At 29.8% G+C, this 22,333-nt stretch overlaps 1 protein-coding gene across 3 annotated transcripts in view; it reads right to left on the bottom strand.

Moving 5' to 3' along the window:
* Window positions 1–22,333, bottom strand: part of LOC123293931 (spondin-1-like) — a 379,414-nt gene that overhangs the window by 210,584 nt on the left and 146,497 nt on the right. For all 3 annotated transcript variants that reach the window (XM_044874928.1, XM_044874929.1, XM_044874931.1), the window contains exon 2: window positions 5,294–5,531. In XM_044874928.1, the coding sequence (XP_044730863.1) occupies window positions 5,294–5,531 (238 nt within the window). The remainder of the gene's footprint in view (window positions 1–5,293; window positions 5,532–22,333) is intronic.

Below are 22,333 nucleotides of genomic sequence, written 5' to 3'. Positions count from 1 at the left end.
GATTTACAGAGTCGTATTATTAATTCTTTAATATTATATTGTCGGAGTACGTATTGACGCAATGATATTAAAAGTATTACTGCTTTTATATTGATATCAAATAAAATTGAATTTAAATACTTTTCACAAAACCATTCAAATGGTATAGATAAGCAAGTATATTTATTAAAAAAACATCTACAAAGTGTTACAAAATAAAATGTTTCATATAATTATCAAAGTCTTACAATCCTCTTGAGATTAATTTATTAAAGGTACCAATTCCGATTTCGTATCTAAATAATGTATCTCCCATTTATATGTGCAATTTTCAAGAAGTAATGTCAAGTACTACTTTTTGTATTTAGCAGGAAAGGCTATACATTCTCGAGCGTCTATGAAATTCCAGCAGCCATAGGAGGCTGTTAATGTGCTTTTTCTGCGTTAATCATCTTTTATTTCTGAAATTGCTTAACATTAGTTACTTTTCTAGTACAGCACGAGAAATGTACTTTACCGTACTGCTATTTGTTTCATTGGTCATATAAAATACTCCTTCAAAGTCGTTGTTGTTTGACATTTTTAGAAAAACCTTGTTTGTAACCTTGAAAACGATAATTTTTTCCCAACCGGAAAAACTGTAAGTATCTCGAAAACGATAAACTAAAAAAGCTTTAAAGGATACAAAAAGTCATGTCTTATGCTAAGTAAAGGAAATATTGTAATCATGGTACTATACAATGAGACGGTTTCTTTGCAAACATTGAAAATAACTTTATTTTTTTTACTTTACCTCTGTAAGATCAAAATGGGTTTCGCGTATCTCAAATGTCGATCATCGTAGGGTGTTGAAGTTTTCGACTAAAGACTATTTATTGCAGCTTCTGCTTGAGCACTAGAAATATCCTTTTTATCAAAAGACCCCACAATATTAGATATAGGAAAATGGCTTTCTGTGAAACTTTTTCTAACCCACTTTGAAATGTTCTTTGGATCATTCTGATCAAAAGCTCTCACGACCACAAAATTTTTTAACGTTTAGTTTTCGAGCTTCGGGCAATCAAAGCTACACATTATTGTTATATAACCCGTTGCTAGAAAACTATCCAATAAAAAGTTTTTTGGCCGAGAGAGTTTTTGATCAGAAGAACCTGAAGAACGTTTTAGGGACCGCTTGAAAAAGTTTCAGAGAACGCTATTTTGCAAGTCATATACTAAAACTATAATATATTCGTAGCTTTTATCGTACGTAGCTCGAAATTTACTCGTAAAAAATTTTTGTGACCGTGAAACCTTTTGATCAAAATGATCCAATGAACATTTTAGGGTGGGCTAGAAAAAGTTTTACAGAAAGCCATTTTGCCATCTAATATTGCGGGATCCTTTGACTAAGTTATAAGGTGTGAACTGATGTCATTAAAATCAGATTTTCTAAATGTAGTAAACTATAAATAAAATTTAACTTGGTAAACAAATTTGAAACGGGACGCTCTACTCGTTTAACACGCGAGAACGTCATCGGCTTATTTGATTAAATGCATGGTATACATAGATACTGTGTAGACGCTTGGCTGATGGAAAGGTAAACGGTGGACGGTTTTATTCCATAGTTCGTTGAAAACTCTTTATAACACATTCAGCACATTATACTAACAACATGTGTTCGAATTTAATTTAAATTTGTAATAATAAACGATATATTCTTTGATTAACGTATACGAATTATGTATAATAATATAGGAACCGTATATATTCTAACGATTGGATTATAAAGGTAGAGTTGATTTTAAATTTATTGAGTATCAAATATAATTGTCCGCAGTGGTGTCTTCCAAACGGCTCAATGCATTTCAACATTTATGGTATCATTATATTTGTCTCAAAAACCCAAGTGTTCTTAGTTAGGTGTTTGAAAAAACAAATCAAAATGGCGAATTTTTGAAGCGAAATAGTAATAAGTTAATAAAAAATTAACAAAAATATATATAAATTGTCGTTCAAGTTTTAATATAGTATAACAAGAATGCTGGGACCCTAAAAAATCTAAAATAAAATAAATAATTTAAAAAAATCAAAAACCCCCTTGCGTTAAATAAAGTCAGAAAAAAAAAAAAAAACAAGTCCAGTATTTTACATAGTGATTTTAACAGTCGGGGCCAAATAAAATTTACAACGACTAAAATCTTCCCAATAATGGGCCCCGACTGTCTAAATCGCCATGTAAACTACTAGACTTCTTCTTTCTTTTTAGATTTTATTTAAAACAGTCGCGGTCGGAAACAAATTTGGGACTTTATGAGTGATTTCCTTTTGTCGAGTCTACCAAACTTTCTCTTTACAACCTTTTTCGAAAGTTCTGAGTTTTCAAGTGAGGATGATAATGTCATATTTAAGGTATCGATCTGACAAAAGGCGGTAAAGAATTTGTCGAACACCATTCGATAACATAATTATTAAAGTAGTAAATTGGTAGACAAAAAGAAGCCACTCACGTATTTTCAAGTATGTATTTATCATTTAACACAAAGGGTGGTGATAGGATATTATTCTCTCTTGTGGGGTTAAATATAGACATACGCACGTTGAAGTCTTCAAAAATAAGGAAAAAAAGTTTTAAATTTACTTTATACGACGATATAATTAGTGAAATAAGATTACTAAAATAGAAAAATAAAATATCTTTTAAACAAATAAGGACTCCAAATTTTCTTGAACCAAAACAGTAATAAGTAATATTCGTACAGAATAATTACAATTAGCCATTTCAAAAATTTTTATTGAGAAGAGAAAGATTCGACCATTTTTAATATTAATATCACAATCAGAAAAAAATGAAAATTTTGAAGGAAATAATTTCAATAGGCATATTCAATAAAAAAAACTTTTAACAAAAAGAAAACCGACTTCAAAGAAAAACTTTTCCAAAACAAATTAATATGCACTAAAAAGTAAAAAAATATCGACAATATAATATAGTTTAAATTATTGTTATTTTTGGAGTCGGTGTCAGCCAAGGAAACAACTCTAACAGAACAGCTTGCAACATTAGCTTGGCTGACACCGACTCCAAAAATAACAATAATTTTAACTACATTATATTATCGTTAGTTGTTTACTTTTTAGTGCATAATAATTTGTTTTGGAAAAGTTTTTCTTTTGAATCTTTTTGTTATTGAATATACCTATTGAAATAATTTCCTTCAAAAATTTTCATTTCTTTCTGATTGTGATATTAATCTGACGGTTTTCCTTTTGTTAAAGGTTTTTTTTTTATTTTGTGATTTTTGGTGAATCTGAAGTACGCTTACCAATTTGTCCTTAAAAATAGAATAATCAACATCGGGTGGCGTGATATTGAGTTATTCGTCCTCTTGTCGTGCATACTAAATCTAAAATTTAAGGTTTTATTGGTTTTCTCATGGATGCCGTTGTCAGAACTGGACCAAAATGAAATGGGACTACACGGGAAGCACCAGCTAATAGATAATAATAGATAATCATCAAAATCGATTCACCCATTTGAAAGTTCTGAGGTAACACACATAAAAAAAGTCGAATGGATAACCTCCTCCTTTTTTGTTTGAAGTCGATTAAAAATTGACAATTTAAGTTTGAGCACATATAATGAAAATTGTATTGTATCCAACCCATTTTATACAAACTCTATACAATCCATATAAAAACCTAATCTCGTATATCTGTCATTTTGTAAGTGGTATATTGATTCAATAAAAACGGTTTTGTACACAGTTTTTTTCTCCAAACGAGGACATTCATACAAATCACATGTTTAAATTCACATGAATAAATTTTTACAAACTGAAAGTGATACAAAAGGTTTGTTTGTTTTTCAAAATTTAATCCCGCTGTTCTGTTATGGACTCGCATTAGTTTCAATGCAATGAAATTGCCAATCATATTCTATAGTCGATAATTCATTTTGATTAAAAAGTATATCTCTACATTATGAAATAAATTGGAAGTTTGTGGAGCATTTAAAATATCCGTGGAGTGTTTATAGATTGTTGGTACAGATAAATCTTTTTGAGATACATGAGATTCTTCTAGTTAACGAAAAATAATAACTTTTACACATTCAAAATTTTTTATTTGAAATTGAAAACTTCTATGAGTTAGATCAAAAGTTTTTCCACTTTAAATCAATTTTAGAAAATTAAATACTTTTGTTTATTGGAAGCAAGTCAGTTTCACAATTACGATGGGATTGCGAATTCATTCCTAACGCATAGTCAAAATTGATATTGCATAATTTAATTACTCCTACACTATTTACTTACTGCATCTAAGAAGATTTTAATTTCTCATTTAGGTATACTTTTAATTGAATACTTCTTTTTTTTTTTTTAATGAATTTGTTACAAAGCTGTAATTGCGGCAATAAAAAGTTATGTTATGTTTGACAGAGTAAAAATTATATTTATTTTGAAGTTCCAACGATAGTACCTTAGAGAAAACACGAGCCTTGCTTTGTAGTTAACAAAATAAAATGTAACTTTCAATTCGTATTCGTTCTTACAAGCACTTATTATTTAACAGTTTTAAATCCACCCATTTCCCTGGGCTTAAAATTATAAGACCACCGCGTTATAGCCTGCACCTCTCTTGCTCTCACTTATCCCCTTCCATTACACTCCAATTCTCGATTCATTAAGTGTATCAGAGCATGTAGCCATGAATTGTATCTTGTTCACCATTTTTACAGAAATCTTTAATATATGGTACAAAATGATGCTCATAGATTGCGTAGTGAAATGACAGATTCAATTTAATTTTTTTTAGATAAATAAATATAAATTATAGCCCATGCATTAGTCTGATGTATTATCTATGTTATTGTATAGTTTCATTCAAATCCATTCAGTAGTTTTATGTGAAAGCGTGACTAACAAACAAACAAACAACCTTATTTCCACATTTATAATATATATAGGGATGTAGGGATGTAGAAAAATTTATGAAATGCAGAAAATTCTAATTTGTTAAAAATGATAGGCAGTATTATTACACAACTGATATAACTTTTGTGTAGACCATATTTGAATGGCCGTATAAGTAAGTCGTAAAAGCCTTTTATATTATATGTACCTAAAATAAAACAAAATTTAATATATCTAGTTTTAATTTAAAAGTTTCAAAAAGTAATGATTGTTTTTTATTAACCAGCTGGTAGTTGGTATCAATAAATTAGTTTAAAATGAACAACAAATAAAAAATAAAATAAAAATTCGAAATAAATCTGCAGCATTGCAGTAATAAAAAATTTATAAAGTATAGATAGGATAAATACACTTACCAGTATAAACTTGACCGGGTACATATAGTGTTGGATTTCCTGATATTTTGACTTCAAATCGTCCATCGGGAGTACTTTGTGGCGGTACACGTCCCTTCGGTATACGATCACAACGAAATCCCCAACAAACAGGCATTACCACATTCAATATTACAATCACCATTAGAAAATACATCATTCGAATTGATGGAGTTCCTCTCCGATGGTTTGTTTTCGTGTTGTACTCTGACAAACATATCTAGAGAAAATAAATGAATGAAAAATAACAAAAAATCAGTTTTCAATTTTAATGTATTATATATAGACTGTCAATTACGGATAAAAGAGAATTAATTTGAAAGTCAAACAGTCAACTGTTTTTTGTTGCACACATGCTTATAAACTTAAGGATGTACGAGCGCCAGGGCAATTTTGGATAGAAGACTTGATTTTTTTTAATATAAAGTTTGACTTGGTCAATTCTGTTAATTTAAGAGGAAGGTTGCCCGATTATTTAAATAAATAAATGACTTCAAAGGAAGGCATATTTCATTGGTGTTATGGAAAAACGGTAGATGGATGCTATGTTTTCACAGATTTCTCCAAAACTAGTTGGTGGAAATAAGAAAAGACTATTTAAATAAAAGTTACCTTAACAAAAAAGACACGTTATGTCCGACTAATTAAAGACGTATGAGCAATTGAGCAAGGTAGTTATTAGGTTAAGAAATTGTTTTCTATGGCCCACCCGGTTTTATCAGGTGCATCCTCTAAACGTTAAAAGGAGAAACTCCAAACTTTGTGTTAAATCCTTTGAAACCTACAATTTCTTAGAAGCAATTTTCTTTAATCTTCTGCATATTTTCACAATATTCTACATCAATCCAACTATTATGTTCATGATAGTACAGACAGATAGACACTACAGACCAAAACAATAATGGCAGATAAGTGGGAATTTTTAATTTGAATTTTCGGGTCCATTTCCTGTAAGGGTTAGTTAGGAATTTTAGAAAATTTTGTTTCACTTCAATGTAGTTTTTTATATCTTCTCTAACTACATTGCATAATAAGTTTCTTAGGTAATATTTGTTATAGCATTTTTTTTTAAATTATTGATCCAGCTAGATTTTAACGGAAATAATTTTATGACAAAAGACAGTTAGGGCTGTTGAATACGGAAAATAGAAATAATTCTTAATGCGGAAGTTGAAATTACAAGGTGTATTAAACAATATTCCTAATATAGAGGAAAATTTATATTTCATGGTTATTGTTTATGAGGTAACAAATTATTATTTTTTCATTAAGGTATTATACCCAAAATGAAGTTAGGTGCAATAAAAAATGAATCTATGCTAACTCTAGTTTTCGGCCGTTGCGAGTCTGGCAACATCGCACGAAATATGTCATACTAGTAGTAAATAATTATAATAATGCCAACCTGATATTGCTAACTTTTGTTTTTCCTTACTTTGACAATTTTGATACAATAAACTCATTTAGTGCAAAATAATATATAACAGTGAATTGAATCAAACAAAATGATCCAATGTTAAAGGAGCTATGTCGGACGAAATAGTTCGATTACTTAAATTATATAATGTCTACAAATATGTATTTGAATTTCCCACGCAGCCTTTTTATACCATCTGATAGAACATATACTCTGGTATTTGAGTACAATGTTGTCAATCAAACAGCTGCCATCAATCAAATTGATTAATTATTTATTTTTGCAAAATCGGTGCAGTAGCATTGCATGTTCGACCGTACAGTTTACAAGTACTATAATTACTGTGCTATTGGAAAAATTTTCATAATAATTTTAAGTGTGGTATGAGAGAAATTTGGAAAAAACACCTTGCGCCATGTTAAATTTTCCATTTGTTTTTTTTCGAAAACGGTACAGTATATTGTTCTGAAATTTTTTTATTTACGTTTAGTAGGGTGTCGAGCTCTCGTGTGATTGTTTTTCATCGAAATCCTAAGTAAATAAGCATAATGTCCATAGTACCTCAATAAAGAATAATATTTAATATATAAATATTTCTTAGCCTTCTATATTTTGAGTATTGAAAACGGTAGATTGTATTCTGTATTTTATGCTATTGTTTCTGTTAAAATCGGTGGTTCAGTTAGATTCCAAATCAAGAAAAAAATTCTAATAAAGGACGTTTCGATTCAAATTGTAACACGGTATGCAATGAAACGAAAACCAATATTATTTTATAAAATGTTTCGTGTTGTATATTTTCAATGCTTTTCTATATTTTTTGAATTAATGTCAACTTGACACACATAATATATTTCAATATGCCATGCTTTTAATCTTTCATCACATGCGGTTTAAAAAAATCCATAATACTTAGAAGCATGTAATAAAAATAATAAGTTTGTTTATTACAGTTTGGGGAAAATAATGGAACAACCGTGAAGTCAAATGCCATAAATATTTAAATATATATAAAGAATAATATATATTTTTTAAAATGTATTTCGCCTGTCGATACTTTTTTTTTTGCATAATTTATAAACTTTAAAAAAAATGTTCTCTCAGGAATCTTATAGATGTCTTACAGTTAAAGATGTTACAAATAAAAGAAAATGAAAGAAACTGCTCGTATTTCGGTGAAACCTAATGGAATGTGTGTTTTATGTGTTAAATATTATAAAGAACGAATGAGTTAGTGGTGCAAATGTTTCTATTTGTTTATAAATAAAATAAAATTTTAATTCAATGAAACGATCAATGTTTATAAAGTTTACTTAAAAAATTAGTAAATAGGCATCTCATTCCATGAGATTTTAACAAAATTCGAGCGGTTTCTTTCATTTTCTTTTATTAGCCGATTTTTGTAACATGTTTTACTATACCTACTATAAAATTTTATCCATAAGTTATATAGTAGCATGATATTAGATTTTTTTTATATTAATTTTAATCCTTTCATCATTGAAAGGGAATTGGTGATACAGTTGGATTGAGAATTCTGAAAAAATTACATGTACAGTCAAACCTGGGTAAGTGAGAACTGGATAAGTGAGAAAAAAAACCTCTATTAGCGAGAAACCTCCGTAAGAGAGAGTCGTTTTTCCCTCATGGACCTCCGTAAGTGAGACTGCTACTTATCTATACCTCTATAAGCGACAGTCCAGCTTTATTTATTTATATTATTTAGGAGACATATTTACTACATTCGTACTTGCTGTGACTTGTTATTGCTGCGTACCTCTATAAGAGAGAAACGCTACCCATGTACCTGCATTAGCGAGAAACTCGTGTTAGTGAGAAACCTCTATAAGAGAGAAGGAGATTGTGCTCTCTTGAACTCTCGCTTATCCAGGTTTGACTGTATTTAGTTGCAGTGTCTTATTTAATCTCAAGATGCCGTACTTTTTGAGATGCGGAAAGAAATGTCATTCCTTTTGAAATAAGAAAAATAATGATTATTACGATTTTTCTTAATAAATAAAGTCGTAGGTATTTTTGTATTAATGCAAGAATTGAACTACTACTATTAAGAACAGCAAGATGGGAGTTTTAAGATATTAATTACTCATATATAATTGCCTTCTCAGTGACTGGACCGATTGAGGTAAAAATGCCACTAATATAAATATTTTGTAGTAAAATGGTTATTCCAACATACCCCTTCTTGAATACAGACTCTCGGCAGTTTAAAATACTATACTTAGATTCGAATCTTATTGCCTATTTTTACACCCACTGTCATACGAAAATTGAAATGATCTCGATGTAAAGATCGATTCATATTCTAAAAATTTTTTTTTTTTTTTGCAATTATTTTAAAAGCTTCGCTCGCTCGGTGTTTGCCAGCAACATGCATATAACTTCTTGGAAAATAAATATATCATATTCCTAAAATGAAATAGTTTTTGTAATATTTATTTGCTAAATTTTACACCGATATGTAAGTGTTTGTAATTTTATACGTTATTTTCATTTTAACCATTTACATCGAATAACAAACATACATACATTCACATTACTAGTAAAATATACATTCTAGATAAAAAGCGAAAAACAACTTTGGTAAATACAAAAAATAGTCCATGCGAATAAAAGATTTTTATATGTAACAACTGCTCTTTTGATTAATCATTATAGTTTATAAGATTACAGAGAACTTACAATGAAGGAGATAAAGTAAATTTAACTTTTGATTACTACTCAGGTCACCTTATTGACCTAAATTCATGTTTGTTTGTTTTCTACCCTCAGCAAATAGGCAGATCAAGGTTCTACTATCTAGACTACTAGGAAAAGCAAATTAGGGAAACATGAACAGACTTAAGGAAAGCGGTCACTTCCTGTTGAATCATAGGTATAGTCAATTCCTGCTTTATACATAGTGTTCAGTTAACCGGTCCAGTGGCCGAGCTCGCTAAGGCGTCTTAGCTTGCTATGATCACTGGCTGGGAGGTTGCGGGGTCGAACCTAGGCAGTGGCAGTGTGAACAAAAATAGTTAATGGGGTGGTAAATTGATCACACTGTCGTCGCTTGGGTGGCCTCTGTTAGAGACATAAATGTCTGATGAACGGAGGTAAAACCCCCATTATTATTATTATTATTATTATTATTACATAGTGTTCAGTTCAGATTGCTTTACTCAATGGCACACGGTAATCCCTCCAAGATCACATGATCACACGTGACCATGCTAAGACCTTTCTAAGATCACATTTTTATAAGGTCTCAAAAAAATGATTTTTTTCGAGAGTAATGGAGTCCGTGTGTTACTTTTATGACGTCTGATAAATTGAGTGACTCATTCAAAGATGCACTGTAAGCCCGACAAAGCTGGAGTGAGCCCGAATTAGAATTAAAAACACAATGTAATTTGCAAAGCCACTCTTCAAGAGTTTCGTATAGAATTAGTTTATATACCCTACCTTGAGGATATACAGGGTGGGTCATTTTAATATATACACCAAAATATTTAGTTTTGTAATTAACCAATCAAAAAATAACTTTAACAAAAGTTGCAGAGTTTGGTAGTAGACATCATGTTTTGGCATCAGACTGGACCTAGTTTTTAGAATTTCTTTAAGAGCCAATTTAGACCATAAACGGTAAGAGATTGAATAATATTTTAAGTTAGAAAGTTGATCCTCATAAAAACAATTTTTGTTCAAAACATATGTTCGAAAAATGTTTGATTTCGGAGGAAATGTTACTTAAAAATATGCCATTATTGCATTTAATTGAAAGAAAACACAATAACTACTACTTTAATAAACTTTAAGCGTATTTTCTTTCGATTAAATGCAATAATCTCTTACTGTTGAGATCAAAATTGGCTATTAAAGAAACCCGAAGTACAAGGTCCAATGTGATGTCCGAACATTATCACCTTTAAAACTCTGCAACATTGTATAATTAATTATTGATTGGTTCCGAGATATTTAAGTGTATAGATTAAAATGTCTCACCCTGCATATTAATACAAGAAAACCATGCGATGATATTTAGCTATTTAAAATTTGAATAATATTGCACAAACTATCAAAACGCAAAATAAAAGAACCAGAGGTTTTTATTTACGAGGGAAAATTCCTCATTGAAACTTTGGTCTGCTAAATTCCTGAAAAATTTCCCATTATACCAATTTTACACTTAAGTCAGTTGTGTATATGATTTAATTAAATTTTATTTTAATTTTTAAATAGTATTTCATGCAATTTGGGTTTGTATATAATATCAGTCAGTTGTAAATTGTACCTTCAGTGGGCAACGCTTATGCCAAAAGTACGATTATTAGTTTTAGGTCCCTGTATTGGATCTTTGATTCGATGTCGTAAGCTTGTTATCTGGTTATTAACTGAGCCAGCAGTCATTGAAAATCACGTAGCATACGGCTAGTATCTCGAATTGAGTACTAAAAAATGATTTGATCATTAATAATTAAGTCAGCTGGCCTAGCAAAGCTGTGGTTAACATTTAGAATAATCTTTCAAAAAAAAAATTTTTATTTTTAATATTCTCATGTATAACTTGTTTGATCATAGTTTTAAGTTCGGACACTATTAATGGAAAACTCTTTATATGTTATTTAAAATACTGTTGATTAAAATTTGAAATTAGATTTCAAACGAATGTATATCTCAAAGGATTAAAGCAATGCAAATAAATGTTAATATTCAGTTTCTAAGCAAACTATTGCAAGCTTAGCCAAGTAATGACAATTGTTGTAGTATCCACTATAGAGTTAACTACAACAAACCATGTGGATAATACTCTTAGGGATTATACCAATAACTTTGTAATAAATCTATAAATTACCTTCATTCCGAATCCATAATGTCAATTTATTCTAATAATCGGTATATTGATTATGAGATAAAAAACGGGTAAAAATTTGAAAAAATTCATCCCCACATAGACAAAAACTCACATATTTCGATCGCTTTTATTTCGATTTTTGTGGTGAAAACTTTAGGTCTCTAACAGGAAGCTAATATAAGCTGTGTTTAAGTATTAATAATTGAATATAATCTAAAATAATCCTAACAATTGAACATTAAGCCGTCAGACTATTTTACAAACCTACTTTTTCTCTTACGATCATTGTTAGTTATTATTATTATGATTATTATTGTTCTACATTTTGTTGTGATGTATAAAAGTATACACACAACGATAGACAGACAGACAGACAGACAGGCGGACGGATAGACAGATAAATATATAAAAACGAGGAATAAGTAATGAACGGTTGTACTATCCTATTCATTTTACGATTATATATCCTACAACGATAAGTTTCATTTTTATTTTGTTTAAATAATTGCATCTTTTAGTTATTCTAGTAGGTAATATAGAAAAACTACTAAATTTATAGTAAAGTTCCATAAGTAAAACTGTACACAGTTAGGAAGTTACATTTTGACAAACTCGAACTATTTATGTACGAAAATCGTTTTGGTTACGCACAAATCGAAAGTAGGCCAGGAAACGAACATCAAGAAAAAAGGAATATCTTAATTAATTCCCGCAAAGCGGAAAACAATATAAATCTCTTTATTCAATGTACTTTATTCCGATTGATACTTGTCTGGAAGGTTTTATGTGTAAAGCACATCCTAATTAAAGGCATGGGATGCTACAGATTTAAGAGGGCGAATAGCAGGTAGATCTTTTAAAACTACCTGTAACCCGCTGCATCATATATGATATTATGGTTACATGGAAATAGATGAAACGTATCTAGTAAATTTTATGAAATTTTATAAACCCCCGATAAAAGTGTTCATAACTTTTAAACGGATGAACTGATTTTCATGTCATTTTTTAATGTATACATGCCCTTTTATTTGGTACCAGACTTGGATATATTTTATACTCCACTTTCACTCCTTCTGTCATATTCCTTTGTGTCGAGGAAAAAGTTTTGTAATGTATACGTCATGCTCTTTTATTTGATACATGACCGCTTGGTTATATTCAAAAATATTCAATTGTGCATGAATGGAAAGAACATGCGTGCCTGTGAAAGAAAAGAAAAAATTTAGTAGATAATCTATTGAAACGTAACTTTTAGTAGTTCTGTACCCAGATTATAATTTATTTTTAAATTAAAAACTATATTCTGTGATCAAGTTTCTACCTTTAATGGTGCACCAATTTCTACCGGTTAGATATATAGCTTTATAACCATTGTTTAAAATAGGGAATATTCATGTATTTTTTTATATTTCTAATTCATTGTTTTCACCGTTATAACATTGGTGACAGTTCAATGTATAATTTCCACTTTAAAAAAATGAATTTACAACACAGAATTTACTCTCATTATCATCAAGTTTTCTAATAAAAAGTCGTAGAATAATATAACCCAATGTAATACCATACAAAATATAAATAATTAATACCATACAGTATGTTAACGAATTTGACAAGTCAATACTATGAAGTTATGTCCGTTTTAAAATTTAAATATCCGTTTTAAAATTTTGAATTTTTCTCACTGAATTTGCACTTTTATTAATTAATTTTAAGTATAAGATATTAATTACTAAAATAATGGTTTAGTTGAAATGTCCAGGCAATAAAGTTACGGAAAAAAATATTTGAACCCAAATTAAATTTCATGAATATTGCCTATTTTTCGTACAACGTTTCGATTAGTAAGGAGACATTCCTAACATACTGCTTGTGAGAATAATAATTAGAATCATTTTTTGGAAATATTATAAATCACATAAAATTTCAAAAAATCCTAATAACACGACATTTAGAGCAAACGTTAATGATCTGTATTTGTCTATAAAATTATTTACATGTTTTCCATATAAAAAATTTCATCCTAACTTCCACCACCCACTCTTCCATCTCCTGAGTGTTAAATATTGGTAAAATCCATCCTCGAAGTAAGCTTAATCGATCCAGAAATTTTCGAGTTTATAAGAAATACACAAAACAACATAATATTTTTAAGTTCCCCGTGGGATAGTTATTGTAATGGGTCCGATTTTCAAATTGAAAATTTTTACATATCTCCACGTTTCAAGGCCTTTAGAGTCGAATAGCATGGTTTTTAAAAGGATGCACGTGTGTGCACATGTATGTATGTATGTATCTATGTATGTTCGAATTCAATTTTCGTCTCGCGTATCTCGAGAACAAATGATGCTATTCACATGGGACCAGTTTCATTTAACGCATAAATATGTAACTTAGACCTGATTAGATTTTGAGCAAAATCGGTCAAGCCATTTTTTGTACCGAATGAAAAATTTTATAATTGTCATTATTTTCACTTATCATTTATATGGTTTTAACGACTGAAATGAGACAAAAAATAAAAAATATTAAAACATATGATGTTTTTTTATCCTTTCCACTGGGAAGTTGGTCGTGTGAACTTTTCGGTCACACCTAGACCGCTTTTTATGTATATAAGATTGGTTGGATATTTTATCATCCAAGAAACCGTACTAACATTAAACTGTAACATAAAACTTGAGAATTTTCATTAGATATAAAACTTTAAAATAATAAATAAATATATTTATATTGCATACTAATTTGAAAACTAAACACGACTGTTATCCTATAATAATATAATCATCCAACCAACATAACATCCTAGTTTAATATTAATAATCTTCAATGTGCAAAATTCATTTTAAGTAAATGTACTTTTAATTTTTCAAATATCAGAATTAAATTTAATTAAACAAGTTTCAATAAAAAACTAATAAATTGAGAGTACATTGCCGGTGTGGTACTGAAGTCGTGTGAGTGCGACCCCTGTAGACATACACGACTAACTTCCCAAGGGGGGGAAAAACTTAAAAAAAAGGTCTCTTTAGCCTTCATACATTATTCTTCGAACATGTACTGCAGCTTATGCTGGAAGGATCATTATCTCCATAGATAAATGCTGATTTTCATCCACTTTTCAAATTCTTTTTATCGAGTTTTTTTCCAGTTTTTTTAATACTATTAAAAACCAGCTCAACCAATTCTTTCTCAGTTCTTAAATACGTGATTCCGCGTCGAATAAGCCTAGTCACGTGTTAATGTCATAATTGATTCGCGAGATAATCGAGGCGAAAGAATCCGAACGAACATACGCACATACGTTCACACACACACACACACACACACACACACACACACACACACACACACACACACACACACACACACACGCACGCACACACAGACTTTTTTTTGATCCATTTGGGAGGCAGAAAATGAGTGCCGCTATAAATTTTTGTAAAATGCGGTTATTTTGTAAAATGCTTTGGTTACTGACTGTATGCCTCATAAGCCCTCAATCCATCAATAATCACCGATTGTTGGATTGGAAATGATAAGGCTCAAAGATATAAAGAACGTTTCGTAACATTTAATATTTTGTGGAAATATTAAGGTCAATTCGGTATTAAGCTATTAAGTGAGAATCTGAGTTAAAGCTTTATTTGCCAGCCATTGGCAAAGGAAGTTAATGAGACAAATACTTATTTGGCAACTCATCTCAAGCCTTGGCTATGGCTAATCGATATAATATGTCAAATAAGAATGAATTTTTTTTCACTTCAAGTGGGTATATTTATTGAAATAAGTAGCATGATATCCAAAATTAAATTAAACTTCGAATATCCAATAGTTATTACAATAACTAAAGTCAAATGTATGTTTTTTAATGCTTTGGTAGAGGAAAAAAGGTCGTAAGAGTAAAGGTGCTCAATTATATAAAAACACCCGCAAAACCATCATCACTCTAGAACTAAAATTTTTACGGTTGCTATTGCTTCAATAGAAATCGCCAATTTTGCGATCTAAAATGAAATAAATCTTTCTTTATCAATTCTCTCGAGGTCCCAAGAGAAGTCGTTCATTTTTTAAGTAAAATATTTTAATTATATTTCATAACTTACAATATTCATAATAAATATGAACGTAATATGCAGGGTGGTCCAAGCTATGCAAACAGGACTTCAGCAAATGATATAAAACGTTAAAAAAAGATATTTTCTTAATATACCTACAGCTGACAAAGATACAGATATTAAAATTTTCGGAAAAAATTGACATTTTTTAAAGTATTAGCAAATAAGTTGTTTAGAAAAATTTTTGGCACACAATATGATGGATTATCCATGATTAAAAGCTTATTGTGATAAAATACGAAAACTAGCGATGGAGACCTAGAAGTGTCAAACCCTGTTTTGAAAACTTTCTTACGCCAGTAACTTCATTGAAAATGTAAGAATACTCACAAGGATACTCGAAATAAAATTGTATATTAAGAAATACTATTTAAAAAATATAATTAAAAATAAAAATATCAATAACTATCTTTACAAAAGTAAATATGTGAAACATTACCAACAAATTACAACTACACAAAATTAAAAAAATTATTACAAAGTAACCAAACTTTTTGTAGCAGTTCACGTCAAATTATAAATAAAACCCACAAAATTGTTGTTTACTTTCCAAAAAATTTGGTAGTCTTGAAATAATTTAATCTTCCGATTTCGATTCGTGATACTTTTTGTATTTTTGTAAGTGTTACTGTAATTTGTTGGTAATGTTTTATATAATTACTTTTAACTTCGGAAAAAATGTTTATAATGTGTAATTTGAATAAATTTAGCTACTGACGATGACTGCGTTGCAATTGAAATATCGATATTCTGCTCCGTATCAAGACTAAGGGACTTTCTTGGCTATGATTGTATTGAGAAGTGCTGCTGTTATAACTTGAACCTTCCTGTATTCTTTAATTAAAAGTAGATATGTCTGTACGTAATACATTCGTGGATAAAACTAATATCTAGTATTACCTTAAAGAATAATTTGAAATTTATCACTCATAAAATTAATAGCAAACATATGCTGATGGGAGGACGGAATACTTACTTTAGCTTCATAAATATTTAACACACAGAGTACCTATACTCCCATCAAATAAGGTGAAATTCACTGAAGTTTTGGTAAGAGTAACGCCACCTATACCAACTTTTAGCTCTTTACATGTGACAATGAAAATTTTCATGAGCATAGAAAAAAGTGATTTCGGGCAAATCACCGATTTCCAACTTTTTTTTACAATTTTGTGCAATTTAGTCGAAAATTATGCATTTTACAGAAGAACAAGGCAAGTCCAAAAATTTTGAGTATAATTTCCCATCCATTTTTATATATATTATGTAATTGTTTATCCATATACAGGGTGGGCCATTTTAAACTATTCACCCAAATATCTCGTTTTGTAGTTAGCCAATCAAAAAATAACTTTTTAAATTAGAAAGTTGGGCCTCATAAAAAAACTAATAATTTTTGTTTAAAATATGTCATTATTGCAATTAATCGAAAGAAAACACGCTAACTACGATTAATGTTTTAGCCAAAAGTTTTCAAGGGCAATAGTTTATATTCACCTGTGTCCATGAAATCAGCCTTTCGTTTTTTTGCGTATATTATAGCTTTTATTCTACAGGTGCGAAACTAAAACTTGGCATTGCGGGCCCAAAGCTTTAGTAAATCATGAAATTTCATATGATGATTTATTTGATTGGAGTAGGTACTACTGAAATAATTAGTTGAGTTGATTTCTATCGTTACATTGGGGGTATATTTACGCCTGTTTTAAGTTTTAACACTTACATGTAACAAGTATAAATTAACTTTAGACAAAAAACGCAGGTCTGTCCCCAACTTATTGTTGAAAGTTTCTAGATATTTATTTTTTTAATGGAAACAAAGGTTTTAATCACATTATTTCCAAACAAAACCGTAATATCAATGAAAATTTTGGAAAATATTTTTACTCTTATTAGTATGGAAATATTTCAAATTTATTTATTCCTTCCTGTCCCAATAGACGTTGTCCTGTCTTAACTATGGATATTGAATTCGACTCGACCGTAAATTTCGGTCGACTCAATGAATTACGGTTCACCTACAATTTATTTAATTGTAACTATTGATAAGCGATTTTCAATCTTCATTAACTTGTAGCTCCAATATATTAATACCTCTTCTATGCTAAGTCCGCTTGCTATGTCTGTTAAGCCCACCCACATGCCCACTCCCTGCTTAGCCCGTCCGCTAATCACAAATTTTACTACTATCTGGTGGACAGGCTTTCAGCCGTCGGCCTGGCTGAAGCCTTCAGAAGTGGTGCTCGTTGCGCTCGCATATAGCTCTAATGAATACCTATTCCCAATGCCTGAATAATAATAAATAATACCTCTATACTATTAAAATACCGGTTTCCAATTCTAGACAAATTATGGTGGGAGCGCAAATAAATATACAAGTACATAATAATGTAATATAATGCACTGTTTATATGCGTTTTTACCATTTATGGCATTTAATATTTTTCTTAAATTTCCGATGTTCCGCTAAACTTCTTCAATGTTTTCTTTCATGCAAACCTTCTCCTGGCAATAATTAACACAACAAAAAGAATATTTTATTAAACTGTCTGTTGTGTTGCTTTTTTTGTGTAATACCTTTATTTGATCAGAAAGATTTCTACATTAACGCTCTGTAGTTTAAAGATTTCTACATTACTGCTCAGACTGCTCATTTCTGATTTGGACAAATGATTGCTTTTCTTAACTTTGCTTTGGCTCTCAACTTACATAACTTCTTTCATTATTATTATTATTAACATACGACATGTTACTAGACGTCGTAAATAAATGTTTTTGTATATTGTAATTAAACTACTTTGTCACATCATATTTTACTTATACCATATCTAGAATTCGATGTGTTTATTAACTGAAAATTAAATTCAACTTTAACTTAAATGCTACTAACAAAGTCTATATAGGGATTTATATTACTAACTCAAACTGTGTTATTAATTATAGTTTAATTAACTTTTATTTGTGATGCCAGTTTATTCTGAGTGAAGATGAAATGCCGAAAAAATTCGTACAACAACGCAGTTAATCCACAATCAGAAGAAGATCCTAAACAAGCAAGTAAGTAAAACACAAAGAACAGGCTTAGTGAAACAACCGCAATATTTTTAGTATATTCTAAGAAAATTTTGAAAGAGTTTTTTTATGGCCGTCATTGTATCAGTACTTATTTTACCCTATGTTCATTATTGGCTCTGAAAATATTTGACAATAATACGGTACTTGATATCGAATTTGCCATATTAGGCATAAAATGTCAAACAGAACTTGATACCATGACAAAATTTAAAAGTGAAATTAAAATTGATTAAAAAACGAAGTTATAAGCATTGAAAGATTGTTGCCCAGCCCATTTTAGCAAAACAAAGTTTTATATGTATCTTTATGGTGGTATTGGACAATGACGTCACTAACCTTAATCGTCCTCTTTGTTTAATTAGAAATTTTTAACGAGCATATTTTGCGGACTTCTAAAGATTTTCAACTTCACTTTTCTGTCCGTGCAATAAAAATTCTTCACCTGAAGTATAAAAAAAAATTTTACATGCCTATTTGGATGATCTCATTTTTAATAATTATAATTTTATCTTTTGAAAACTTGGAATCTCTAATTTAACGAGACTTTAACCTACTTGATCCTCTTTTCGCTCGTTATGTCTCAAGATATGCTCCTAAATACAAGCTGTCAAACTGCGCATAAAAAAATGAAATGACAAAGATAAACCGTGATGGGTAGCAGCGTGAATACTATTTCGGAAAATAACCATCATAAACTCAACCTTCTTTATTTTTTGTGTACAAATGATATTTTGGTGGATTTTTTTTAAATTTTTGATCTCAACGTATTTTTGAATGGACGTTTTTCGTACACTGGGTATAAATTAACATTACATACGAAATTTTAAAAAAATTGTTAAAAATTGAATAAATATTTGTTCTATTTGTGTACAATAATAATGGAATCATACAAATATTGTTTATTGATTTAAATTATTTAGCTAACTATTTGTAGCGACTAATTCTACGATTGGTAAAATACAAGACTTCGATGTTGTAAAAGATATAATGGAATCATTTCAAATAGTAACTCGAAAAAATTCCAAGCAAGTAATTTTCTTGTCTTATTTTGGTTGTCTTATAAGGTTTGGCTTATAAAATTTGAATGGTTCCTTGAAAGTTAAAATATAGAGATCTGAAAATTATTACTATCACGTGAATTCATTAAAATACTAATATAGATTTCTGATTTCTAATGTTCCATTCAGGGACTTGTGAAAACTTACTGGGTGAACCATTTTAATATATTAACCAATAGCTAGCTTTATCAGGAGTATCAGGAGAGATGATCAGTTTTCACTCTAGTCGCTCCAACGCTCCAATCTTACTGCTCTCCTCTATGGATATTGGATAAAATTCTCACGTTTCTTCACCATCTGTTGCCAGACATTGAGAGAATTGAGTGAATTCATTTTAAATATTTGAAAACATAAAGATATTCTTAAATTTGTGAATTCTAGTTTCCGCCAGACAAGTTCTTATCAGAACTCATCAGAGAAATTTTTCTATATGTATGACATACGACTAACCTATAGTATATAAATGCCCATACTTATAAACTCCCATACACAGTGTGTCCAGTTAAGTCGGTACCATATGGAAAATTTTTTTGTTATTTGTTTTATGAAAAAATTTCTGTATGGCCAAGCATATAAAATGAAATAAACAGATATTTTGCATCCGTATTCGGGATTTGTCGGAAAATATAAATTCTGCTCAAGAGTACTTAAAGTTATTGACTCAAACGGTTAAACGGTCAGGTATCCAATATTATTCATAAACTATTAAACAATATATTTTGTAATTTTACTAACTCTAGGTATTTATGTCTACGTCTTTGTCTATGTTCAATAATTTATGTTTACAGATGGACAGTTAATCCAGAATGTACTGACAAATTCTGTGTTGTCATGGTAGATCTGATAGTATTAAAAATTAATATCTAATTGTTTCATAGTGCTTCCTAAGCCATATAGGACGATTTATCAAGAATAACTTTTTTCAAAAAGCTAATAATAAAAAAGTTTTCCACATGGCGCAAACTGAATTGAACACACTGTATGTTACATAGTAAAAATAAATTCACATATATGTCACGTGTTTTAGTCACTTCGTACGAAAATATACATTTCTAAGGCAGAGAAATATAGTGAGAAATGTTTGAATAAAATGAGTATTTTCACATGTTACAAATGTGGTTGGTTTGTATTACAAAGTAGTGAAAACATTTATGGAAGAAGGAAAAGTTGATCGACTAATGCTTGTAAAGAACTAATTACCCATAATCGCCTGAATCACTGGACTACTCTTCTAAAAACATGGGCACAATAAGCTTTATACACTACTCTCTGGTTCGATATACAGTGTGTTCAATTAAGTCAGAACCGTCAGACAACACTATTCGTCGTTGGATGTCAAACTTTTTTGATCATGCGACAGTGGGAGATCATCAACATGCCGTTCATCAACGACCAAGGCGATCCAGTTAACTGGTTAAAGCGATCAGAGAGAGTGTTGCCAAGAATCCAAAAGTGTCGTATCGTCGCCAATCAGCAGCTCCAATGACAACTCAGATTGCTGACACAGAACCTGATTTTTGGAAGTAAATTTGCATGATTGACAAGGCCTATTGCACATTGTCTAGCAATAATAATAAGCAAGGAAATGATACGCCATTGTATACACAAAAAGGGACTGCTTGGGCAAAAACGGAGAAACAATTTCACATTTTGTTTTCGCCAAAAGAGGTGGCCACTTAATTAATGTTGCATTCAAAAACTAGTCTAAAAAATTTCAAAGAAGCAAATGGAATAAAAATATTAATGGGTTGTTTTTTTAGTTAATCAAAGTCTCCATACCGAAATAAAAGATGGCGCACTAAATAACATTTTTTGCATCGATACTTCAGACAGTAAGCGATACGATAATGGTACATGAACCATTTTGTGAGATTAGAAGGAATAGTATGAAATAGGTATTACGGATAGTTGTGAAATATCCAATGTATGTTAGTTATATCGAAGCAAATAGCACACATATCACAGTAAATTTAAAAATAAACATTGCATTTCGCATATTGAAAAATCTACGCAAACAATAAATGATATACACTACCCTGAAGTATTTATTCAATAAAAATTAATTAAAAAAATATCATCGAGTTTTTCTCGTTTCATTATTATATGTGAGTAAATAAAAGATAATCGAACTGTGCGAATTTCTCATTAAGGCTGATCGGACATTGGGGTAAATCTATGGATAAACAATTTTTGATATGTTATTAATTATTATTAATACTTACTCGTATAAAATAAGTTTTAGACAAAAACTTGACGAATGTTTTTTATGTAAATAATCTTTAAAAATTAGAATTTTAGCATGTTGTGAATAGCAAAATGTTGAATGAATAATGCATACATTTTCGATAATGTATGTTCACTTTGTACAGTTTAAAATGTAAAAAACTGCTACTTTTATAAATTAAATATTGTACATTACATTAAAATTAAAAAAAAAAGTAGTCCAATAGTTTTGTAAATATCTTAATTAAAACAAGTGAAAACAAACAATTTACCCAGTTA

Source organism: Chrysoperla carnea, chromosome 2, assembly GCF_905475395.1.
Source record: "Chrysoperla carnea chromosome 2, inChrCarn1.1, whole genome shotgun sequence".
Lineage (NCBI taxonomy): Eukaryota > Metazoa > Arthropoda > Insecta > Neuroptera > Chrysopidae > Chrysoperla > Chrysoperla carnea.
This window is presented reverse-complemented; position numbering and strand designations above follow the sequence as displayed.